This window comes from Schistocerca serialis, chromosome 5 (genome assembly GCF_023864345.2).
Source record: "Schistocerca serialis cubense isolate TAMUIC-IGC-003099 chromosome 5, iqSchSeri2.2, whole genome shotgun sequence".
Classification (NCBI taxonomy): Eukaryota; Metazoa; Arthropoda; class Insecta; order Orthoptera; family Acrididae; genus Schistocerca; species Schistocerca serialis.
This window is the reverse complement of record NC_064642.1, coordinates 23,454,454-23,481,731: the sequence shown is the minus strand read 5'-3', so window position 1 is coordinate 23,481,731 and position 27,278 is coordinate 23,454,454. Positions and strand designations below refer to the sequence as shown.

Below are 27,278 nucleotides of genomic sequence, written 5' to 3'. Positions count from 1 at the left end.
TCACGTAGTGTGCGATTTGCTGGGGGGGATGGGGGGGATTTCCCCCCTCTGCATCAGACCATCCCCTCCTCTGGTTTTAGTTTATGCATCCCAACCTGGGATGTTTATTTCCCACGCACTGGAGTAAAACTTTACATATAATTTAAATTAGTGGAGCCGAATACTGAAAGTTTTTTAATAAGTCTTACTATTAGTACTATTAATGTGTTTCAGTTTACTATCATCAGAAGAAGTACAGCTTTTCACAAATGTGCCTCTACTTTTGGAATTCCCCTCGTATACCTGTATGTAGATGATTTTGTAAATAAGCTTTACCTATAATGTACTTTTAAAGATATAACAAGGGATGGTTTTTCTGATAGTGCATACGCGTGAATAGTGAGTTTCGGCATTAACATCTATTTATAAATAGCTGTTTAACCATGCGTAACGCCACGGTCCAAGCTAGTAACATATATCATTCTACTAACCCCCTAAGACATCCCCCCCCCCTCCCCCGCTGGTAAAAACACAAATCGTACCCTGGTTTCACGGCACGTTAGTGTCATAACCTTACCATGCACCAAGACATCATCAGCAAACAATCGCAGATTGCTGCCCACGCTGTCCGCCAAATCATTTATGTATATAGAGAACAACAACATTCATATCACACTTCCTTGGGGCAATCCTGACCACGCCCTTGTCTGTGATGAACACTCTCCGTCGAGGGCAACATAGTGAGTTCTATTTTTTGAGAAGTCTTCGAGCCACTTACATATCTGTGAACTTATTCCACATGCTCTTACCTTCGCTAACAGCCTGCAATGGGGAACCGTGTCAAACGCTTTTCGGAAATCTAGAAATATGGGCTCTGCCTGTTGCCCTTCATCCATAGCTCTCAGTACATCATGTGAGAAAAGGGCAAGCTGAGTTTCGTACGAGATATGCTTTCTAAAACCACGCTGATTCGTGGACGTGAGCTTCGCAGTCTCAAGAAAGTTTATTATATTCGAACTCTATTTACTATGCTTTTACACCGAACAACGCACAAAATTCTAAGTAAACCACATTGCGTGCACCACTGCAGACTTACAAATCGTTGCTGATTGTGGAAAAATTGAGTCGCTCTATATGTACCAGTAAACGAAAGCTGTTGTGTAACAATCACTCGATGAGCACCATCCACTGTTAGATCGCATAGGTTGGTAGTAGCTCCAATGACGATTACTTTCTACTTCTACCAACATGTACCGTACCCATCAGCGGCCGCACGAACGAGTAAGTGCCGCACAGTAGTGACGAGAGCCTCTATGCCAAACGAAAAGAAATGCAACACAATATGCTACTTAAAATTAACGTCTGAAAATTGTTAATTATTATTTGCATTTTGAAGAAATAAGCTTTTGTAGCGCAGTTGTTTTGTAACACCAATAGCCATTTGATGTTTATGAAGATGTGCGCACCAAGTGACGTGCGAACTCAAGGATGACTTCTTCGTTCTCTGTAAAGGCAACATTCCCAGGGATGGAAGCACCACTGTGGATATCCTTTTAAAGTGGACCGCGTATACATATAGCAGTTTCACAACTCGGTCCGTCGGAATATTGATTTTTTTATTGTACCTTATTAGTAATTCCCGGAGCCTGTTGACATGTAATCGTTATTTCCTTGTGAGCTACGCAATGTTCACAAGTACTAAAATCCCCAATATTCCGGATATATAAGTGTAAATTTAATTTCGCATTTTTATTTGTATAGGTACGGAACTGTATTTCATTTTTCAAGGATGATATTATTTTAAGACAGTACTTCATTTTTTATCTGTTTGCCTTTTAGGTCAGTTTCATCTTATCCAGCTTTTATCGCCTCATTGCACCATTTTAGTCAGTCATTTTCTGGTCAACTCCTCTAACTGGTTTTCTTTCCAAATTGCCCACTATATTTTTATTCGTTTCGATCTGTTTTGTCGTTCCTCATACGTAAATACCCTTTTGGTGTTTGTCGTTTGTCTATTTTTGTTTTAAATCTTATGTTTATGTTTCTCAGTTTCTTTAAATTTTCCGTTTTGTTTTGCAAACCGTCCAGAGTTAATTCTAGCTCTTTCATATCGTCCCTGAATTCCTTTATCCATCCTACTTGTTGCTGCACGTTCCAAAGTTACTGTGTGACTTTTCTTGGTAATCTGGCTTCTGGTGTCATAATACTGTGACAAAAAAGATATCCTTTTTTCGTATAGTATTTGTAACGAGCGCTAGTCCACTGAAACCCATATCATTTGCCACTGTCCATTTTTTTGTATTTCTTATTTATGCATGATCTAACTATTCTTCATTCTAATTTTATCATTTTTCTGGGTGACTCTGAAGAGAGTTTCACTTCCGTGTGTTACCTGTGGTTGAAGCACCGTCCTGTATTGTTTTAATTTGATTTTGATCGATAGAAATTTTTTACTGTATGTAGACCAGGTTAATTTTTGAGTTTTTATCATATCGTTAGTTCATTGTTGCCATGCAGGTTTCTCGTCCAAGTTGGATATTATAACTTCTCCCACATATTTAAATTATTTCGCTGTTTTTGCTGTCCTGTTATTTAATGTTACGTGGTTGATTACTAGTGGATCTGCTAGCATTCTCTCAGTCTTTTCGAACGATATCTATAGTCCTATTTTCTGTACTATATTTTGTAGGGATGTTATTTTATTTCTGGCTTCTCGTATGTTATTAGCTATTAACGCTAAGTCAGCTGCGACTACCAAGCAATTTAAGTTTATTTGATCTTTCTTGCTTCCAATTCTTATGTTTTTAGGACTTTCCTCGTACCATTCGCTCATCACGCACTCCAGAACGCAGGTGAAAAGCAATGGCGATAAACCATTTCCTTGTCTCAATCCTGTGTTAATCGTAAATGGCTCGGACATTTCTCCTCTGAACTTTAGTTCAGTTTTGGTATTTGTTAGGGTTAAGTTTATCATTTTTATTAATTTTGGGCGGAGACTGAAATTCTTTAGTATCTTCACCACTAAAGAACTGTGGATACAATCATAAGCTTTATTACACAATTCTTCTTCTTCTTCTTCTTCTTCTTCTTCTTCTGTAGTGGTCAATCCAAGGATTGGTTTGAAACAGCTACAATGGCAGCTTGTCTCCATTCTGTGCGTCTTTCAGCTTTTCTCTTCATTTCTTTATAGGTGTTAAATCCCACATCTTTCACGATTTGATCCATGTACCTCAGCCGTGGTCTCCCTCTTTTGGTCTTTTTCCCTCGAAATATCCCTCTATGATGGTGTTCAGGTATCCTTTATGTCTTAATAGATTTCCTGTAAATTGCACTCTTCTTTTAACAATGAAACTCGAGTGACACTAATTCGCAAAAAATCCGCAGAAGACGCTACTGCAGGTCACAGCTGATATTGCCGAATTTCCTTCCGTCAAGACCAGTTTAGCCTTCGAGTGCTGTAAATAACGCTAACGACTCTTCACTAGTTACAGATGACACGCAGCCCCCCAACCACAGCACCGTCTGCCAAAGACATATGTATGTCACAAGCAAACTGAACGATGTAACAGTATGGTAATCCATAATATGAGAATGGTATGACCATAGAAACCGCGTAGTGTCGTTAAAAATGAAAATAAAAATGTCTGAAGCAGTGTAACAATAGTTTTTACTTTAGCCGATCTGTCGCAACCCAACCATTGATGATAATGATGATGATGCCCCATACTCCTTGACAGAGCGTAGGGGACGATGCGGGAGACCCGCACCGCTGTACTAGGCAAGGTCCTAGCGGAGGTGGTTTGCCATAGCCTTCCTCCGATCGTAATGGGGATGAATGATGATGATGATGATGATGATGAAGACGACACAACACCCAGTCATCTCGAGGCAGGTGAAAATCCCTGATCCCACCGGGAATCGAACCCGGGACGCCGTGTTAGGGAAGCGAGAACGCTACCGCGAGAACACGAGCTGTGGACGACAGTCCATTCTGGACGACGTATTTGTCTATGTCTAAAGAGACTACAGAGATCTAGAAGGCACTCAGAAATTCCCTTTACAGACTGCTAGTGCTTGTAGAGGGGAGTGAGGACATAATATTTTGATTAGGAACTCATTTCCCGAAACATACCGTTTCCGTCCTACGACGGTTTGAATTCAGATGTGTAACACGTCCACGTATGCTGAGGGTAAGTATGGAATGACTGTGCTCCTGCGATACACTAAAGAAGATTCGGTGCACGGTTTAGGAGTATACAGACATGCTCCTTGGGTATATGGCGAAGCTCGAAGTAATGGGAGGGTCGTATCACGAACGTTTTCCGCAACGTAGCACGCCATCGCACAAACTTTTTTCCCAAGTTACACAGTAGCTCCGAGAACCAGGTACCTTCACCGTGAGGAGGCAGGACTGTGGTGCTCCACGGCAACGCCGCACGTCTGAATTTGAAGGAGATGTACTGCATCGCGTTGAAGAGAATCCGTTAACGAGTATTCGAACAACTGCGTGTGAAATGGATGTCAGTCACAGTATCATCTGGGACGTTCTGCGTGAACAACAACTACATCCGTACCCATTACAAAGGGTACTCGCTATGCGTTCACCACATTTTCCACAATGTGTTGCCTACTGCACGAGGTTGCTGCACTTGGTTCAAATGGCTCTGAGCACTATGCGACTTATCTTCTGAGGTCATCAGTTGCCTAGAACTTAGAACTAATTAAACCCAACTAACCTAAGGACATCACAGACATCCATGCCCGAGGCAGGATTCGAACCTGCGATCGTAGCAGTCGTTCGGTTCCAGACTGTAGCGCCTAGAACCCCTCGGCCACTCCGACCGGCGGTTGCTGCACTGATGCGTCGGCAGATCCCTGTTTCCACGTGAAGTGCTGTTCACAGATTAATGTGAATTCAGTAGGAACTGTCTTCTGGATTCACGAAAAGCCACATCTGGACAGACGAAACCCTCGTACCACGCATGTTCAGGGATTTCAGCACCGATTTGGTGTTAACGTGTTGGCAGGTATTTTGGACGGCTGTCTAGTCGGGCGATACCTCCTTCCATTCAAGCTAGCTGGTCGTGCATACTTCGTACAAAACGTATTGGACCCATTCTTGGAAGCTGTGCGACCGACTGTCGGCCAGGAAATGTGGTTTGAGCATGATAGCGCACCATCTAATTTCTCATGTGCGGCTCGGAGACATCTCAACGGACGATACAGTGAAAGATGCATAGGTCACAGTGGTGGGACCGTGTGGTCGCCGTGATCGCCGGACTTAACTCCTATGGACTGTTTCTCGTGAGGTCGTATGCAAAGTTCAATTTATGAGACTCCTTTAGAGACAGAGGAGGATCTGCTGGCACGAGTTCTGTGCAGTTATGAAGTATCCACTGTTCAGCGATCAGCGCAGCACCGCGAAACGGCATGAAGAAGACGGTGACCCTCGCGCCTACGGAAAGAGCGGGCTGCGCCTCATCTCCAGGAAGACAGAGTTCAACGCCCCCTGTCAACGCTGATTTAACCAGCCGCCCGTCGTTGGTCGGCCCCAGTTCGGTCACAGACTTCGAGAGCATAAGTACTGAGTAATACAAGTGTTGACCAGAAGGCAATGCACCACATTTTTTTCTTCAACAATTTTTTGCTGAACATAATGAGAGTTACACACACGACAGAATGGTGTTTTATGCTGACACCCTATTTTTCCACGTAATCTCCATCCTGTCCTATGGCCTTCCTCCAACGTGGAACAAGGACGTGTATGCCCCGTCGGCACCAATGCTTGTCCTCGTGGTAGAGCCAGTGCTTTACTGTGTGAATCACCTTCTCATCGTACATCGTACTCCAAGTTTAAACGCAGCCAAAACCTCTCAGACAGACAGAAGCTAAACGATGTCAAAGTTAGCGTAAGGAGGGCTATGCGTGAAGCGTTCAGTGAATTCGAAAGTAAAATTCTATGTACCGACTTGACAGAAAATCCTAGGAAGTTCTGGTCTTACGTGAAATCAGTAAGTGGCTCGAAACAGCATATCCAGACACTCCGGGATAATGATGGCATTGAAACAGAGGATGACACGCGTAAAGCTGAAATACTAAACACCTTTTTCCAAAGCTGTTTCACAGAGCAAGGCCGCACTGCAGTTCCTTCTCTAAATCCTCGCACAAACGAAAAAATGACTGACATCGAAATAAGTGTCCAAGGAATAGAAAAGCAACTGGAATCACTCAACAGAGGAAAGTCCACTAGACCTGACGGGATACCAATTCGATTCTACACAGAGTACGCGAAAGAACTTGCCCCCCTTCTAACAGCCGTGTACCGCAAGTCTCTAGAGGAACGGAGGGTTCCAAATGATTGGAAAAGAGCACAGGTAGTCCCAGTCTTCAAGAAGGGTCGTCGAGCAGATGCGCAAAACTATAGACCTATATCTCTGACGTCGATCTGTTGTAGAATTTTAGAACATGTTTTTTGCTCGAGTATCATGTCGTTTTTGGAAACCCAGAATCTACTATGTAGGAATCAACATGGATTCCGGAAACAACCATCGTGTGAGACCGAACTCGCTTTATTTGTTCATGAGACCCAGAAAATATTAGATACAGGCTCCCAGGTAGATGCTATTTTTCTTGACTTCCGGAAGGCGTTCGATACAGTTCCGCACTGTCGCCTGATAAACAAAGTAAGAGCCTACGGAATATCAGACCAGCTGTGTGGCTGGATTGAAGAGTTTTTAGCAAACAGAACACAGCATGTTGTTATCAATGGAGAGACGTCTACAGACATTAAAGTGACCTCTGGCGTGCCACAGGGGAGTGTTATGGGACCATTGCTTTTCTCAATATATATAAATGACCTAGTAGATAGTGTCGGAAGTTCCATGCGGCTTTTCGCGGATGATGCTGTAGTATACAGAGAAGTTGCAGCATTAGAAAATTGTAGCGAAATGCAGGAAGATCTGCAGCGGATAGGCACTTGGTGCAGGGAGTGGCAACTGACCCTTAACATAAACAAACGTAATGTATTGCGAATACATAGAAAGAAGGACCCTTTATTGTATGATTATATGATAGCGGAACAAACACTGGTAGCAGTTACTTCTGTAAAATATCTGGGAGTGTGCGTGCGGAACGATTTGAAGTGGAATGACCATATAAAATTAATTGTTGGTAAGGCGGGTATCAGGTTGAGATTCATTGGGAGAGTCCTTAGAAAATGTAGTCCATCAACAAAGGAGGAGAAAATGTAGTCCATCAACAAAGGAGGTGGCTTACAAAACACTCGTTCGACCTATACTTGAATATTGCTCATCAGTGTGGGATCCGTGCCAGATCGGGTTGACGGAGGAGGTAGAGAAGATCCAAAGAAGAGCGGCGCGTTTCGTCACAGGGTTATTTGGTAACCGTGATAGCGTTACGGAGATGTTTAATAAACTCAAGTGGCAGACTCTGCAAGAGAGGCGCTCTGCATCGCGGTGTAGCTTGCTCGCCAGGTTTCGAGAGGGTTCTGGATGAGGTATCGAATATATTGCTTCCTTCTACTTATACCTCCCGAGGAGATCACGAATGTAAAATTAGAGAGATTAGAGCGCGCACGGAGGCTTTCAGACAGTCGTTCTTCCCGCGAACCATACGCGACTGGAACAGGAAAGGGAGGTAATGACAGTGGCACGTAAAGTGCCTTCCGCCACACACCGTTGGGTGGCTTGCGGAGTATAAATGTAGATGTAGATGTACTCAAAATGGATTCCACAAATGGCATCCTTTAATGGCCCAGACATCAGTTCGCTGCAACACGTCAGGTGTGACAGCCGTGGATGGTCTCCCCGACCGCTGCAAATCGTGGAGCTCAGCCGAGCCGCCTCATGATGATCTCGCCCTCCGTGGCCAGCTACTAACTGTACTTCTGTCGACAGCAGATGCTTCATAGACTTTGCATAAGCGGTCGTGAATATTCCCAACAGTTTCTGTGGTATCAATAGCTACGATGCCACGACGTATGTGCAAGTTCGTAGGTTGGCACTACGACACCGACACAGACGACAGCGACCTCTAGGCGGCGCTGTGCAGCTCTACGAGCGCCGCTCCACATTCAGCCCATTTGATTCCGAGTAGGCGACCAAGCAACACTGTTTCTATTTCATAGTGGGCTAGCCACTACAGATTTTGCCTGTGTAACTTCTGTGAGCTTGAGACATCCGGCTAGGCACCTACGTGCTCCTCAGTGCAAAGTTATGTATACATCTTCTTGCTAAAGTACAGGTGACTTAAGTTCATACAGCAGTACCGAGAGTTCCACCTCACCTGCTCCTCCTAGCTTCCTACATTCGGCCTACCCTTCAGTTTACAGGAGCAGACCCACGCGCCGCCTACCAGGCCGGATGCAAAAGTTTCTTTCCCTGCAGTGAGAAATTCAATGACGGCACGTTGCTTGTAACGTACATCACCTACAGACGCCATTTTGAAACTGTCCTCCATCTACGCTATCTGTCGGAAGTGAAGGAAACTTTGGCACGCTCGCTCAGGAGACTTCAAATAATACATATGTAACGTTTCATATTCGTATAATTGTTTTTGACTGAGAAAAAAAAAAGTGGCGCATTACTTTCTGCGCAACCCTTATGGAAAGATAAGCGTTCCGCGAACAGTAATAGAGAGCAAAGTAATTGCGCGTAGGAGGCACAGTAAGCACATCAAGCCACTTCATAACGAGAAGTAAGTTACGTTTCTTTTCGTTTTAGAGAGAGAGAGTTCTATTAATGTGCAGTTTAATGTACAGATCATTTTGGACTCTTGCCACTGGCCAGCGCAATTTCTCTCCTCCCTAGTTTGTGTGGGTGCTGAATCCCACAGTAGCCGACACAAGCTCTGACCGCTGCACTAGAAACTCAGGAGACGGCAGGTCGGATTGAGAGTTTGTGCCAAAACATGCTTCGTAGGTACAATGTCTGTAACGAAGCTGGTGGTCGCCACATCGAGGCCTTGCTGTAACGCATCAGTACTGTTCTGTACCTCCATTATGCTGGTTTTTTTCTTGTTTTGGAATAATGTAAACACGTAATATTTAAATGTTAATACAAGCAAATGTGCTTAGTGATAAGTGAATGTTTCCTTCCGAATTGTTACCAAACAATTGTATTGTGTCACGCCTAATTCAGTTCCTCCAGCAGAAGTGGATCAGTCAGATATCTGTATTGAATCTTCTAATAATTTCCGGGTATGCAGCCGGATCAGTCGACATTCTGCCACGATATTTCGGCCCAGAGACGCCCGCCATCATCAGGTGAGTACACAAGTACTGAAGAGCCCAGGTGGAGTCGCGGTATTTATGCCGAATCTCGCGCATGCGAAATGTTCTGGCATTCTACAGCGCATGCGTCAGGTGTTGACATGTGCGACATAGCCGAGTTGTACGTGCTGCCCTCAGTGGTGAAAGTGAAAGATCATCTAGTCATTGAGTATCGAATGACGCCGTCGATTCCGCTGTGATTGTATAATTTTAATAATAGGATTCCAATTTTTATGCAGCTGAAAGCCGTTGTCACGATTTATAAGATCATCGGCAAGACGTATTTCCACTGATTCTTTGATTACGGAATCCCAAAATCCGGAACCGCGCCCTGGTTGGATCCGGTAAAGACGATTTACAACTGAAGAAAGCAGGCGTCTACAAAATTCCCTGTGAATGTGGCTCTGCATATATTGGCCAGACGACAAGAACTGTCCATGAACGATGTACAGAGAGCATGAAAGATACACCCGTCTGCGACAACCGTCAAAATCGGCAGCAGCAGAGCACTGTATTTCTTTGGGACATTCAATGGAATACAATGGAACAAAAATTTTAGCTCCGGTCTTGCCGATAATCTTATAAATCGTGACAACGGCTTTCAGCTGGATAAAAATTGGAATCCTGTTATTAAAATTGTACAGTCACAGCGGAATCGACGGCGTGATTCCATACTCAATGACTAGATGATCTTTTACTTTCACCACCGAGGGCAGCACGTACAACTCGGCAATGCCGCGCATGTCAACACGTGACGCATGCGCTGTAGGATGCCAGTGCATTTCGCATGCGCGAGATTCGGCATAAATACCGCGACTCGACCTGGGCTCTTCAGTAGTTGTGTACTCACCTGATGATGGCCGGACGTCTCTGGACCGCAATATCGTGGCAGAATGTCAACGGGATCCGGCTGCATATCTGGAAATCATTAGAAGAAGAAATACGCCGGGAAAATTTCAGAAGTCACATCTGTATTGAAGGCGCCGTAGACGGAAACGGTAAGTTACCGAACATGGGTTCGCATTCAAAATATTGTGCACTCACTCCGCTCTACAAGTGCTATATATAAGTTTGTAATTGGAATTTCCGAACACCCTGTATATCATACGTAGGTGATTCTCTTTACTTTTTCTGGCCGCGACAGTGTCGAAACTTTGGACCTTGAAACGTCCGACGCCAACTGACTCAAATCGGACTAGAGGCGAGCTGCGCCAGTAAGCAGAGGGAGGCGCGCGCTGTCGGGCGGACCGCGGGCTGGCTGCTGCTGCTGCTGCTGCTGCTGACCTTCCTGCAGGGCTTGGGGCTGATCTCGAAGCTGGCCTTGAACTGGCGGCGCTGCGCCGACGTCAGGATGGTGCGCGGCCTCTTGGGGCCGCGCCGGCCGTCCCGCGGCCGCGAGTTCTCGTCCAGCACGTCGTCCTCCACTGCTGAAACACCAGGCCCACACGTCGAGGACACCGCAAAAAAAAAGAAGGTTCAAATGGCTCTGAGCACTATGGGACTTAACTTCTAAGGTCATCAGTCTCCTAGAACCTACAACTACTTAAACCTAACTAACCTAAGGATATCACACACATCCATGCCCGAGACAGGATTCGAACCTGCGACCGTAGCGGTCACGCGGTTCCAGACTGCAGCACCTAGAACTGCTCGGCCACCCCGGCCCGGAAGAGAGAACACCGCACCACCGTGCTCAGCTATACGCGCTACCCATTATACTGTTCTACCAGCTTTGGAAAGTGAAACGTTACGATGTTTCTAAAATGTACTGATTAGCTCTCGTTTTTAGGTAGTTGTATGTATTAATGTATCTTACAAGAAAAGTAAAAAAAAAGTACCTTAAAAGCGTATCTTTTTGTAAAGAAAATAAATTTTTTGTTAGTTACTAGTACAGTACACAATAAAATAATGTTCATATTACTACACCGATTGCACCTTATACACTACTGGCCATTAAAACTGCTACACCAAGAAGAAATGCAGATGATAAACGGGTATTCATTGAACAAATATATTATACTAGAACCGACATGTGATTACATTTTCACGCAATTTGGGTGCATACATCCTGAGAAATCAGTACCCAGATCAACGACCTCTGGCCGTAATAACGGCCTCGATACGCCTGGGCCTGAGTCAAACAGAGCTTGGATGGCGTGTGCAGGTACAGCTGCCCATGCACCTTCAACACGATACCACAGTTCATCAGGAGTAGTCAATGGCGTATTGTGACGAGCCAGTTGCTCGGCCACCATTGACCAAACGTTTTCAGTTGTTGAGAGATCTGGAGAATATGCTGGCCAGGACAGCAGTCGTTCTGTATCCAGAAAGGCCCGTACAGGACCTGCAACATGCGGTCGTGCATTATCCTGCTGAAATGTAGGGTTTCGCAGGGATCGAATGAAGAGTAGAGCCACGGGTCGTAACACATCTGAAATGCAACGTCCACTGTTCAAGATGCCGTCAATGCGAACAAGAGGTGACCGAGACGTGTAACCAGTGGCACTCCATATCATCACGCCAGTATGGCGATCACGGATACACGCTTCCAATGTGCGTTCACCGCGATGTCGCCAAACAAGGATGCGACCATCATGATGCTGTAAACAGAACCTGGAGTCATCCTAAAAAATGACGTTTTGCCATTCGTGCACCCAGGTTCGTCGTTGAGTACACCATTGCAGGCGCTCCTGTCTGTGATGCAGCGTCAAGGGTAACCGCAGCCACGGTCTCCAAGCTGATAGTCCATGCTGCTGCAAACGTCGTCCAACTGTTCGTGCAGATGGTTGTTGTGTTGCAAACGTCGGCAAATGTTGACTCAGGGATCGAGACGTGGCTACATCCATGCGGATAGGATGCCTCTCATCTCGACTGCTAGTGATACGAGGCCGTTGGGATCTAGCACGGCGATCCGTATTACCCTCCTGAAACTACCGATTCCGTATTCTGCTAACAGTCATTGGATCTCGACCAACGCGAGCAGCAATGTCGCGTTACGATAAACCGCAATCGCGATAGGCTGCAATCCGATCTTTACCAAAGTCGGAAACGTGATGGTACGCATTTCTCCTCCTTACACGAGGCATCACAACAACGTTTCACCAGGAAACGCCGGTCAACTGCTGTTTGTGTATGAGAAATCGGTTGCAAACTTTCCTAATGTCAACAAGTTGTAGGTGTCGCCACCGGCGCCAACCTTGTGTGAATGCTCTGAAAAGCTAATCATTTGCATATCGCAGCATCTTCTTCCTGTCGGTTAAATTTCGCGTCTATACACATCTTCGTGGTGTAGCAATTTTAATGCCCAGTAGTGTATTATTATATTTTTCAAATCCTGTATAACCTTATTAGGTCCATCTATAACGCAGGAGAGCTACCGACAGACTTACAGAAATGTATCATTGTTCCTGTACCAAAGCAGGCAGCAGCTACAAAATGTGAACAGTACCGAACTCTAAGCCTAATATCACATGCATCAACTATTCTCATAAAAACAGTTCTGAAGAGAATTGAAGAGAACGTGGAGGATATGCTGAGTAAAGATCAGTTTGGCTTCAGAAGGGGATTGGGAACAAGAGAAGCGATTCTGGCCGAAAAGCAATTACAGAAAAATAAACCAACTTATATTGCCATTGTAGACATGGAAAAGGCATTTGATAACGTTATCTGGCAAGAGATGTTCAGAGTGCTGAGGAAAAGTGGAATAAAGTACAAAGACATCCGTGTGATACTCAGTTTCTATAAGAATGAGGTGGTCGTGATTAGGAACTGTCACCAGGAACAACAAGCAAATATTAGAAAAGGGGTAAGACAAGGATGTGGTCTCTCTCCTCTTATATTCAATGCTTACATCCAGGAAGCTATAGACCAAGTTCGAGAAAGTACTGAGGTGGGGATCAAAATTAATGGGCAAAAGATAGACATGCTACGCTATGCAGATGATATTGCTATAGTCACGGAGACAAAAGAAGATCTAAATGAAGTCGTCAGAGCAATGGAAAAAATTCTATGCAATCAGTATGGAATGAGAATAAACAAGAAAAAGACTAAAGTGATGGTATGCAGTACAGGAGCAGAATATGAACCTCTGAGAATGAGAATTGTAAGAGAGGAGCTGGAAGTGATAGAGGAATTTACTTGCCTAGGAAGCAAAATCACAAGGGATGGTAGAAGCCGGATAGAAATTGCGAGCAGAATACAAAAGGCCAAAATTGCATTTAATCGGAGAAGGAACTTACTCACCAGCAACATCAGTCTGAAAATAAGGAAACATAACATGAAAGGTTTCGTTTGGAGTGTGGCCCTATACGGATGTGAAACTTGGACAATTGGAGGAGAAGAGAGAAGACGGCTAGAGCCCCTGGAGATATGGTGCTATAGGAAGATCATGAAGATCAGCTGGAGAGACAAAGTAAAAAAATGAAGGGGTGCTTAGAAGAGTACAGGAAACCAGATCTCTGTGGAGGCACATCCAGATAAGAAGAGAGAAACTCGTAGGGCACAACCTACGACACAACAACATAATTGGAACAACAGCAGAAGGAGCTATTGAGGGAAGGAGTCGGCGGGGGCGACCAAGGATATCATACATGCTACAGATCATGAATGACGTTGGATGCAACACATACGTGGAAATGAAGAGGAAGGCAGACAGAAGAGAGGAATGGGGCTCTGCTGCAAACAAACCTCAGGGTTGAAAACTAAAAGAAAGAAGTATAACCTTGCAGCTTGGTTTGATTTAACTTGATTGTGTTACATCTTGAAATCATAAATTCTTCTCGAATAATAATAAAAAAAAAAAAAAAAAAACGCAAGTTCCATTTAAGAAAATCAGTGATTGACTTACTACTAACTTCTGTTTATTTTTCACTCAATCACTTTGATGGCGCAATCGTTACTGGTTTCGGCCCAGAATGCCCATCAGAATGCCCATGATACTAGTCGATGGCGGCATTTAGTGAACAAAAGTTCATATGTTGTCAAACTGACAACAAAATTGACAACACATCAACGCAGTACCCTCGGCAGCCTATGGCTCCACGCGGTGCAGCCGAGTCGGAGGTGTTGCCAGATCGCAGGGGCTACGCGCCGATCCATTTTGCCGTGCCTCTTACGTGGCGAAATTAGAACCCAGCTCAAGATCGTTCAGCTGCCGTGTATTTAGAGGGCTCCTTGGTCTGACGACGGTAGAGCGGTGTGGAGAACCAAATGGAGCTCATTTGCAGTTTCTGCAGGTCCACTCCTGGGCCTACGTCCTGCTACCTGGTACGACGAGCACCATCACCAGTCTTCAATGGCGGCTGCTTGCCCACTTATTCATCACTCAGTGAATGGACTCAGAACTTTGTGGAAGTGCAACTTCATCTTATTTAGACTTCGGTGAAATTGAAAGCAGAGCGCTAACTGTAAGAGTGTAACGTCAATTTTACTGTCAGACGCATAGGGAGAGCGGATAGGAGGAAAGAGTAAATCGAAGGCTTCTAACAAAGGGTTAGACTTAGCTGACGACGTGACTGGGGAAGGAATGGAAGTCGATATGGAAGACATAGAGGATCCAGTATTAGGGTCAGAGGTTAACAGAAGTTTGGAAGAGTTTTACGATAAAATAAGGCAGAGGGGATACGTACATTCCCTCGGAATTTCTAAGATCACTCGGCCAAGTGGCAAACCAAGCGACTATTTCAGTTGGTGTGTAGAATCTATGAATCTGGAGACATTCCGCAAGACTTTCGGAAAAACATCCCGATCATAGCAAAGGCAGATAAGTGCGAGAACTATAGCACAATCAGCTTATTGGCTAATACATCCAAGTTATTGACAAGAATAATTTACAGAAGAAAGGAAAATAAAAAAGAGAATCTCTTATCAGACGACGAACAGTTTGGTTTCGGGAAGGTAAGGGCATCAGAGAGGCAGTTCTAACGTAGCGACTGGTAATCGAGGCAAGAGTTAAGGAAAATCAGTACATGTTCAGCAGATCTGTCGACCTGGAAAAAGCTTTCGGAAATGGTTCAAGATACTGCAAACTCTGAGATAAACAGGAGTAAGCTATAGGGAAGGACGAATAATATCCAGTATCTTTAAGGACCAAGATGGGACAATAAGGTCGGAAGACCAAGAACAAAGCGTTCAGATTAAAAAGAGTGTAAGACATGGGCACGTTCTTTCGCCCCTAGTGTTCAATGCAAACAAACATCGAACGAGCAATTTCTGAAAAAAAAGAACGGGTCAAGAGTGGGATTAACATTCAGTGTGAAAGGATATCAATGGTGAAGATGACGTTCCTATTCTCAGTGAAGAAGATTTACAGCAGATGTTAAGTGGATTGAACAGTCAAATGAATACAGACTATGGATGAAGTACAAACCAGATAAATAAGAAAGTAATTAGGAGTTGCAGAAATGAGATTAGCGATAAAATTAACACCAAAACTGGGGACCACGAAGTAAACGATGTTACGGAATTCTGCTACCTATCCAGCAAAATAATCAATGTCAGACGAAGCTAGGAGAACATAAAAAGCAGAGTAGCACAGACAAAGAGGGCATTTTTGGTCAAGAGAAGTCTACTGGTATCAAACAGAGGCCTTAATTTGGAGAAAGAGTTTCTGAGAATGTTTATTTAGAGCGCAACATTGTATGGTAGTTAATCATGAATGGTGGGAAAGCCGCAAAAGAAGAAAATAAAAGCGTTTGAGATGTGGCGCTATAGACGAGTGTTGAAAATTATGTGGACTAACAAGATAAGGAATAAGGAGGTCCTCGCATAGTCGGCAAAGCAAGAAACATATGGAAAACACTGACAAGAACAAGGGACAGGATGATAGGAAATGTGTCAAGACATCAGGGAATAACTTCCATGGCACTAGAGGGAGCTGTAGAGGGTAAAAATTGTATAGGAAGACAGAGCCTGAGATACAGCCAACCGGTAATTGAGGATGTAAGGTGCAAATGCTACCTTGAGATGAAGAGGGGTCTTTGTGGCGGATTGCATCGAACCAGCCAGAAGAAAGAAAAGGTGATTGCTACTGAAATACTGTGTCTAACATCGGTGCTCTTCAGAAGAGAGTTAAGTACTGTATATGTTTTATTGAGTAACAAATTGAAAGCCGTCCATTAAATAGCCACTTTTCAAATAATTCATTTTACTCTAGTTCTGAGTCGTTAAGCTGTTGCAAAGAAGTTCTGTACCCGGCTTTTAGACTGCTAAGGATAATATGGCCAGAAAAGTGAATGCATGATTGTAGGGAATACTTTTTAGGTATGGGGAGCTAGCCAATGAGCAATTCACGTGGCAGAGTCGGCTCGAAGCGTGTCAGGTTGCGTGCGACAGAATGCACTTCTACTGCTGTTTCCGCCCACCTAAGGACGATTTTCTGTATCCTGACAGTTGATGCTTGTCGGAGCTGAATTATTGTCGACATGTAAGTTGGAAGGAAGCAAGGAAGGTAGATCAGTGTTTAACGTCTCGTCTACAACGAGGTCATTAGAGACGAAGCACAAGTTCCGAATGATTCAAGAAAGGGGAAGGAAAACGGCCGTGCCCTATCGAAGGAACTGTCCAAGTGAAATCACGGCAAACCTAAACCAAAGGGGATCTGAGCCGCTGTCATCCCAGATGTGAGTCCAGTTACCTGACTACAGCGCAACGATGAATACTGGCCAGAGGTCACTTTCCGGTGGCGAGTCTCATGTTGCAATCTACAAGTATTACGGTAAGGTCGCGGAAAGTCGACATGTTGCGGCGTGTACGTGTACGTCATCCGTGTTGAAGCGCTTCCCTTTGAGGTCCTTTTTTAGCGGACCAAACACTTGTAAGTCGCAGGGCGAAATATCAAAGCTGTAAGGCGGATGCTCAAACGGCTTCCACTTGACCAAGACCATTACACTTTGCGTGACTTCGGAGACGTGTGGATGCGCGTTATCGTAGTGCCGCGGGAGGGGGGGGGGGGGGGGGAGGGAGCTTCACTTTGTCTGTTGAGGGACCAACCATGGTTTTCTTTTCGGAGAGGTGACGACACTATATTTGCGTTCCTAGATGAGTAACTACGTTGTGCTAAAGCGGCATACCGAAATTTCAGTCGGTTTAGTTGTTAATTCGTTTCGTACCTTTTCATTTGAACACTCCTTATATTTCACTTAAACCGTCGCCAGACAGCGTTAGTACGACAGTTGCCCAGAAAATTTCTGAGCCGGAAACAATGCTACGGCTGCAAAACGTTACCATGTATTATCTGAAGTCTCCTTACGCGCCAAGTTTTCGTCACTTCCAACAGATAGCGTAGCTAAAAGACAGTTTCAAAATGGCGTCTGCAGGTGATGTACGTTTCAAGCAACGTGCCGTCATTGAATTTCTCACTGCAGAGAAAGAAACTGTTGGGAATATTCACAAACGCTTGTGCAAAGTATATGGAGCATCTGCTGTCGAAAGAGGTACAGTTAGTCGCTGGGCACGGAGTATAGCGTCATTAGAAGGCGCTTCGGCGGAACTTCAAGATTTGCAGCGGTCGGGGAGACCATCCACGGCTGTCACACCTGACATTTGGCAGCGAGCTGACGTTTGGGGCGTTACAGGATGCCATTCGTGGAAGACATTTTGAGGACGATGAGGAGGTGTTTCAGACAGTGAAGCACTGGCTCCACCGCCAGAACAAGGATTGGTACCGACAGGGCAAACACGCCCTGTTTCGCGCTGGAGGAAGGCCACAGAACGGGATGGAGATTACGTGGAAAAATAGGGTGTGTAGATAAAAGACCATTCTTTGGTGTGGATAATTCTCATTACGTTCAATAAAGAATTGTTGCAGAAAAAAATGTGGTGCATTACTTTCTAGGGAAACCTCGTAATAATTATTGTTGGGTCAAAATATTTTTATAAAGAGGGCCACGTTTTCTGGGCATCTTACTAAGGTCAGATTATTTCATGTACTCAGTTCATTCCAAAGAAAAGGGAATGGAGGATTTGAAAATAATGTGAAGTTATACTCAGAACTGATGCAGGAACTTGTATGTGCTGAGTACAGCACGTCAAATGCCGTCACTTAGCAATACCATCTGAAGAAGACCACTGTGAGTCGAAGCTGGTAATGACATTATGATTTTGTAAGGAATTTACGGCAAAACTAATTTTGTTGTAGAGGTGAGTGGACTGACAGTTTTGTATGGAGATGATGTTATTCAGAAATGGTACTGTAAGTAGGCTGTTTAGGTTTTTATGTTGGTAACGCCACATAGCGCTCTATATGAAAATCACTGACTGTGCTGTGTGCAGTCTGTGGCTGGTTTGCGTTGTCGGAATTTGCCATTGTAGTGTTGGGCAGTTGGATGTTAACAGCGCGTAGCGTTGCGCAGTTGGAGGTGAGCCGCCAGCAGTGGTGGATGTGGGGAGAGAGATGGCGGAGTTTTGAGAGCGGATGATCTGGACGTGTGTCCATCAGAGACAGTAAATTTGTAAGACTGGATGTCATGAACTGATATACAGGGTGTTACAAAAAGTACGGCCAAACTTTCAGGAAACATTCCTCACACACAAAGAAAGAAAATATGTTATGTGGACATGTGTCCGGAAACGCTTACTTTCCATGTTAGAGCTCATTTTATTACTTGTCTTCAAATCACATTAATCATGGAATGGAAACACACAGCAACAGAACGTACCAGCGTGACTTCAAACACTTTGTTACAGGAAACGTTCAAAATGTCCTCCGTTAGCGGGGATACATGCACACACCCTCCGTCGCATGGAATCCCTGATGCGCTGATGCAGCCCTGGAGAATGGCGTATTGTATCACAGCCGTCCACAATACGAGCACGAAGAGTGACTACATTTGGTACCGGGGTTGCGTAGAAAAGAGCTTTCAAATGCCCCGATAAATGAAAGTCAAGAGAGTTGAGGTCAGGAGAGCGTGGAGGCCATGGAATTGGTCCGCCTCTACCAATCCATCGGTCACCGAATCTGTTGTTGAGAAGCGTACGAACACTTCGACTGAAATGTGCAGGAGCTCCACCGTGCATGAACCACATGTTGTGTCGTACTTATATAGGCACATGTTCTAGCAGCACAGGTAGAGTATCCCGTATGAAATCATGGCGGTGAATCGAGGAGGTACAGTACATACTGACGAAACTAAAATGAGCTCTAACATGGAAATTAAGCGTTTCCGGACACATGTCCACATAACATCTTTTCTTTATTTGTGTGTGAGGAATGTTTTCTGAAAGTTTGGCCGTACCTTTTTGTAACACCCTGTATATACAGTATTATGACTTTCGAATACTATTAAGGTAAATACAGCGTTTGTTCTTTATCAAAATCTTTAAAATCTTTCATTTTCTAACTATGCCTATCAGTAGTTAGTGACTTCAGTAGTTAGAATCTTTTATTTAGCTGGCAGTATTGGCGCTCGCTGGATTGCAGTAGTTCGAGTAATGAAGATTTTTGTGAGGTAAGTGATTCATGAAAGGTATAGGTTATTGTTAGTCAGGGTCATTCTTTTGTAGGTATTATTGAAAGTCAGATTGCGTTGCGCTAAAAATATTGTGTGTCAGTTTAGTGTTGATGAGAATAGGTAAAGAGCCAAATGTCTGAGTATGTTCAGTTCTGCTCAGCTGTTTTAAAATCAAATAATGTAAGGGATTTACCAGCTCAATCATTCATAAATTTTTCTAAGGGGACGTTTGAGTACTTATTGTTCGGCGTCGGACTCGGATTGCTGTGAGAGGACTTTGGCTAGGCAGTTAGCGTGTGACTCACCCGAGGGGCTGGCCTGGTGCATGAGGAAGAGCTCCTTCTCGAAGTCGTGCCGGCAGTAGAGCTGGCCGGCGCGCACCACGAACTGCTCGCCCTTCTGCAGCGGCTGGCAGCAGGCGGCGCACGCGAAGCACGCCACGTGGAAGACGTGCGCCTGCGCACGCATCACCAGCTCGTGCGGCAGCACCCGCTCGCCGCACCGCGAACACTTGGCGCCGAACTTCCTGCCGGCAGCCGCACCCAGCCGTTCACTGGCCAGTCCCAGCCTGCTCTACGTGGGCACCTGCCTTCCTAGCTAGCTACAGCACAGCCAGACACTCACCGAGAAACCGCATGTGTTCTAAACTGCTCACCACCGGCGTGTCTTCCAACGTGTATAAGCTTAGATTCAACGATGCCCTAATGAGAAGTAGGTAGATCGTTTTAGAAAACACTGACCAGCAACGTGGACGCGTATGGCATCCACAGAAAACTCTGGAAGATACGTGAATTCAACAGGGGTTATCTAGAGACTATCACGTTCACTGTACACATCCTACACTACTGGCCATTAAAATTGCTACACCACGTGGATGACGTGCTATAGACGCGAAATTTAACCGACAGGAAGAAGTCGCTGTGATATGCAAATGGCTACTCTTCAGAGCATTAACACAAGGTTGGCGCCGGTGGCGACACCTACAACGTGCTGACATTAGAAGAGTTTCCAACCGATTTCTCATACACAAACAGCAGTGGACAGGCGTTGCCTGTTGAAACGTTGTTGTCATGCCTGGTATAAGGAGAAGAAATGCGTATCATCACGTTTTTGGACTTTGATAAAGGTCGGTTTGTAGCCTATCGCGATTGCGGTTTATCGTATTGCTGCTCGCGCTGGTCGAGATCCAATGACTGTCAGCAGAATACGGAATCGATGGGTTCACGAGGGAAATACGGAACGCCGTGCTGGATCCCAACTGCCTCGTATCACTAGCAGTCGAGATGACAGGCATCTTATCCGTATGGCTGTAACGGATCATGCAGCCACGTCTCGATCCCTGAGACAACAGATGAGGACGTTTGCAAGACAACAACCATCTGCACGAACAGTTTGACGACGACGTTTGCAGCTCGGAGACCACGGCTGCGGCTACCGTTGAGACAGGAGCGCCTGCGATGGTGTACTCGACGACGAACCTGGGTGCACGAATGGCAAAACCTCATTTTTTCGGATGAATCCAGGTGCTGTTTACAAAATCATGATGGTCGCATCCGTTTTAGGCGACATCGCGGTGAACGCACATTGGAAGCGTGTATTCGTCATCGCCATACTGGCGTATCACCAGGCGTGATGGTATGGGGTGCCATTGCTTACACGTCTCGGTCACCTCTTGTTCGGAATGACTGCACTTTGAACAGTGGACATTACATTTCATATGCGTTACGACCCGTGGCTCTAACCTTCATTCGCCGGCCGGAGTGGGCGAGCGGTTCTAGGCGCTACAGTCTGGAACCGTGCGACCGCTACGGTCGCAGGTTCGAATCCTCCCTCGGGCATGGATGTGTGTGATTTTCTTAGGTTAGTTAGGTTTAAGTAGTTCTAAGTTCTAGGGGACTGATGACCTGAGAAGTAAAGTCCCATAGTGCTCAGAGCCATTTTCTACCCTTCATTCGATCCCTGCAAAACCCTACATTTCAGCAGGATAATCACATATCAGTTCTAGTATAATATATTTCTCCAATGAATACCCGTTTATCATCTGCATTTCTTCTTGGTGTAGCAATTTTAATGGCCAGTAGTGTACAAAATTGTTAAGGTTTTCGTGGCCACTTGTTGACAAACTGCCTATTGGCTTCTGTCTCGGGTTCTCCGGGCGACGTTCATCTAATGATTTTTCTGACGTTTCGCCAGCACGAGTGGCTGGCATTGTCAAAGCTTCACCCTCCATTGCCGGTGGTGAACTGGAGGCGAGCTCGCGGCCGCAGACTATATGTACATGGCGCGCGAACGTCCGAAACCGACACACACGAACCGATACCTGCACAATCTGTCAAACCACCACCAGAGCCAGAAAAGAGGCATGATTAGTACGCTCGTAACGAGAGTAGGACGAATATGTGAGCCTCAACACCTCAAACGAGAAATGCAACACCTGGAAACTGTTCTGCGGAGCAATGGGTACTCCACAAATTACATTAGAAGTGTAACAGAGCCAAACACTCGGCGAAGTAAGGAACCAGAAAAAGAAATGTCGGGTACGGCCTTTCTGCCATACATTCCCAGAGTGACGGACAGAATCGGCCGTATATTGCGCAAACACGGCGTAAAGACGATTTTCAAACCGACAAGGAAGATCAAAGAGTGTCTTAGATCGGCGAAGGAGAAAAGAGACCCACTTGCAATGTCGGAAATATACCGTATACCATGCACATACGGAAAAATTCATGTTGGAATGACTGGACGATCAATTAACACCAGGATCAAAGAGCATAAGCGACATTGCAGGGTGGGGCAGGTGGAGAAATCGGCCGTGGCAGAACACGCACTGAATGAGACCGACCACGTAATAAAATTCGCCGACACGGAAATTCTGGCTGTAGAGAAGCACTATCACATGCGCTTGTTCAGAGAAGCTGTAGAAATCCATAAACACGCGAACAGTTTCAACAAGAAAGAGGAAAGCCTTAAGGTAAACGGATCCTGGCTACCCGTACTGCAGCTAACGACCGTCGCAGGTAGTAAGAGGAGAACCGCACCGGAAATGACCGCGGAGAAGCCCTCGGACGTTGGCGCGCCAGGTACATATAGTCTGCGGCCGCGAGCTCGCCTCCAGTTCACCACCGGCAATGGAGGGTGAAGCTTTGACAATGCCAGCCACTCGTGCTGGCGAAACGTCAGAAAAATCATTAGATGAACGTCGGCCGAAGAACCCGAGACAGAAGCCAATAGGCGGTTGGCCAGTAGTGTATTTGATGAGAAGTATCCGGACACTCCTATGTAATGCAGAATTGATCACTACATGTCACGAGAGGCAGATCCGACAGTATAAAAACAGGTAATGAGTATTGTGTTTTCAGTAAAGAAGCGGCTTCAGCAGAATGGGTCGCTAAGGAGATATGACTTCGAAGGCGAAGGTCGAGTAGTCATTTGACGGCATCTGAGTAAAAAATCGGTCAGGGTCATCGAACATATCGGACATTTCGGAGGATGGTTGGAAAAACAAAGCATGACATCGGTGGAAAGAATCGATTGTGAGTTCCAAAGCACCACCACCAATCCAGCTAACACAATGACTGAGTGGACCGAGTGTAGGGACATGATGGGAATTAGTAAGGTTAGGTTTAGTTTGGTTTAGCGACGAAGCCCACTTTCATTTGGATGGTTTAGTCAGTAAGCAAAATTGGCGTATTTGGGGAACCGAGAATCCGCATTTCGTGATCGAGTCTCTTCACCCTCAACGGATGACTGTGTGGTGTTCGTTCGATAGTCACGGAATAATCGGTGCGCTATCCCGTCGTGGCACGGTGACTACCGAACGGTACGTGAAGGTTTTGGAAAATGATTTCATCCCCATTATCCAAAGTGATTCCGATTTCGACAAGATGTGGTTCACGCAAAACGTAGCTCGACCATATCGAAGTACGATGTCCTGGAGGACCACTCTGGCGACCGCATTCTGCCTCTGGGGTACACAGAGGCCCCTGGCATGGGCCTCGATTGGCCGCCATATTCTGTGGATCTGAACACACCCGGGGCCTATATTGAACACAAGGTGTACAACAATAATCCCAAAACCATTGCTGAGCTGAAAACAGCCATTCAGGAGGTCATCGTCAGCATCGATGTTCTGTGACTTTTGTAGGTCATATAGAATTTCGCTATTCGTCAGCGCCACATCATAGCCAATAATGGCAGGCATATCTAACATGTCGCAACCTAAATTCGAATAGCTGTAATAACATTTGCATATTGAACAAAGTGTCTGCACGCCGTAGTCTGTAACTAATTTACGGTTTTTTCCGATAACTGTCACCCTGTATTACTGTAGTCAAGACTAAGCGACGCATGAGGTGATGTGAAGAACGACGCCAGTGGATAGAGTGGATGGTTGCAAACGAGTTCTTTGGTGTCACGCTATGTCTTGTGGCAATGTGATGTGGGGAACATTACTCACCATTATGCGTGGCGCCAAACTGCCAACAGAATGCGGAAGAATATAAGCACGCTTTACAGCGATCTGTAATGCGTACTCTAGAGATTAGGGACGATGAATGTTGTTGTTGTTGTGCTCTTCAGTCCAGAGACTGGTTTGATGCAGCTCTCCATGCTACTCTATCCTGTGCAAGGTTCTTCATCTACCAGTACCTACAGCAACTTACATCCTTCTGAATCTGTTTAGTGTATTCATCTCTTGGTCTCCCTCTACGATTTTTACCCTCCACGCTACACTCCAATACTAAACTGGTGACCCCTTGATGCCTCAGAATATGCCCTACCAACAGATACCTTCTTCTGGTCAAGTCTTCTCTCCAAGTCTATTCAATACCTCCTCATTAGTTATGTGATCTACCCATCTAATCTTCAGCATTCTTCTGTAGCACCACATTTCGAAAGCTTCTATTCTCTTCTTGTCCAAACTATTTAGCGTCCATGTTTCACTTCCATACATGGCTACACTCCATACAAATACTTTCATAAACGACAAATTTCTCTTCTTCAGAAACGCTTTCCTTGCCATTGCCAGACTGTATTTTATATCCTATCTGCATCTACATCTACATCTACATTTATACTCCGCAAGCCATCCAACGGTGTGTGGCGGAGGACACTTTACTTGCCACTGTCATTACATTCCTTTCCTGTTCCACTCGCGTATGGTTCGCGGGAAGAACGACTGCCGGAATGCCTCCGTGCGCGCTCGAATTTCTCTAATTTTACATTCGTGATCTCCTCCGGAAGTATTTATTGGGGGAAGCAATATATTCGATAGCTCATACAGAAACGCACCCTCTCGAAACCTGGACAGCAAGCTACACCGTGATGCAGAGCGCCTCTCTTGAAGAGTCTGGCACTTGAGTTTGCTAAACATCTCCATAACGCTATCACGCTTACCGAATAACCCTGTGACGAAACGCGCCGCTCTTCTTTGGATCTTCTCTATCTCCTCCGTCAACCCGACCTGGTACGGATCCCACACTGATGAGCAATACTCAAGTATAGGTCGAACGAGTGTTTTGTAAGCCACCTCCTTTGTTGATGGACTACATTTTCTAAGGACTCTCCCAACGAATCTCAACCTGGCACCCGCCTTACCAACAATTAATTTTATCTGATCATTCCACTTCAAATCGTTCCGTACGCATACTCCCAGATATTTTACAGAAGTAACTGCTACCAGTGTTTGTTCCGATATTATATAATCATACAATAAACGATCCTTCTTTCTTTGCATTCGCAATACATTACATTTGTCTATGTTAAGGGTCAGTTGCCACTCCCTGCACCAAGTGCCTATCCGTTGCAGATCTTCCTGCATTTCGCTGCAATTTTCTAATGCTGCAACTTCTCTGTATACTACAGCATCATCCGCGAAAAGCCACATGGAACTTCCGACACTATCTACTAGGTCATTTATATATATTGTGAAAAGCAATGGTCCCATAACACTCCCCTGTGGTACGCCAGAGGTTACTTTAACGTCTGTAGACGTCTCTCCATTGAGAACAACATGCTGCGTTCTGTTTGCTAAAAACTCTTCAATCCAGCCACACAGCTGGTCTGATATTCCATAGGCTCTACTTTGTTTATCAGGCGACAGTGGGGAACTGTGTCGAACGCCTTCCGGAAGTCAAGGAAAATGACATCTACCTGGGAGCCTGTATCTAATATTTTCTGGGTATCATGAACAAATAAAGCGAGTTGGGTCTCACACGATCGACCATTATCAGTTATTTTGCTCCCCAAATAGCAACACTCATTAACTACTTTAAGCGGCTCATTTCCTAATCTAATTCCCGTAGCATCACCCGATTTAATTCGACTACATTCCATTATCCTCGTTTTGCTTTTGTTGATGTTCATTTTATATCCTCCTTTCAAGACACTGTCCATTCCGTTCAGCTGCTCTTCCAGGTCCAAAAATGGTTCGTCCGCAGCTCGTGGTCGTGCGGTAGCGTTCTCGCTTCCCGCGCCCGGGTTCGATTCCCGGCGGGGTCAGGGATTTTCTCTGCCTCGTGATGACTGGGTGTTGTGTGATGTCCTTAGGTTAGTTAGGTTTAAGTAGTTATAAGTTCTAGGGGACTGATGACCATAGATGTTAAGTCCCATACTGCTCAGAGCCATTTGAACCATTTTTTGAAAATGGTTCGGACCATTCCGACGTTTGTTGCAAGGCTGTGCACGCCAAAGGGAATCTATGGGATGGAACGTAAAACTTGATTCATTTGAAAAGGGGACGTCCACTCAGTGGACGTCCAGTTGCTCTACAGGTGTGCAAATCTGGCCTTCCTCCCTGATGAACAGCAGTCAGCAGTGTTCGTGCCGCGAGGTCGATGTGCTGCAACGTTAACTCAGCGCTCATTGAGGAGATACTGTTGGCAGCCCCTTTGTCTATCTGGGCAGTCAGTTGCTCAACAATGCACGTCTGTTCGCCCGCACAGACTTCTGCAGCCGATGTTTGCTGCTGTCGTCATGGCCCGTGGTGCCTCAGCGCCGATTTTGGGTAACAGCATTTTGCCATGCACGATATGCTTTATCCACGCTGGCACACGAACAATTTACAAAGTTTGCCGTTTTGGAAATGATTCCACCCTGTCTCGAAGGCAGTGATCATGCCCTTTTGGACGTCAGATACATCGCTCCGTCTCCGCGTTACTACAACGACGCACTGATTTCCGTCCTCATCCCTCCTCCCCCCCCCCCCCCCCCCACCATCCGACACAATTTTTTGTACCCGCCATTGCCAGCTGCCACCTGCCGTCTGTGAATGGTTATTGCACATTGAAGTCGAGCATAGGCGGTGGTCATGTTAAAGTGACTCGACCGTGTATTATATCTGCTTTCAAAGTACATTATGTGTTCTGTGATTTAATAGCTTTTCCTAATTTGGTTTAGTGTTATTTTGATTCGACGTTTTTGGAAGGTGACTATCAACAGCTGTCAAATAAAGCATAAAATGCATGTCTGACCGTCAGCCGCTTTTAAACCCAAATATAGACCAGTTCTAGTCATGTACCACCTTCACGGAGAACGGTTAAAATGGTTTAACCCGCAACATTACA

General features: G+C 45.3%; 1 protein-coding gene across 1 annotated transcript in view; it reads right to left on the bottom strand.

Moving 5' to 3' along the window:
- The window catches only part of LOC126481716 (LIM homeobox transcription factor 1-beta), a 116,239-nt gene that overhangs the window by 20,919 nt on the left and 68,042 nt on the right, over window positions 1–27,278 (bottom strand). The window contains exons 3-4 of the mRNA XM_050105666.1: window positions 20,022–20,242; window positions 10,553–10,695 (exon numbers count right to left, since the gene is read on the bottom strand). Of these exons, the coding sequence (XP_049961623.1) occupies window positions 10,553–10,695; window positions 20,022–20,242 (364 nt within the window). The remainder of the gene's footprint in view (window positions 1–10,552; window positions 10,696–20,021; window positions 20,243–27,278) is intronic.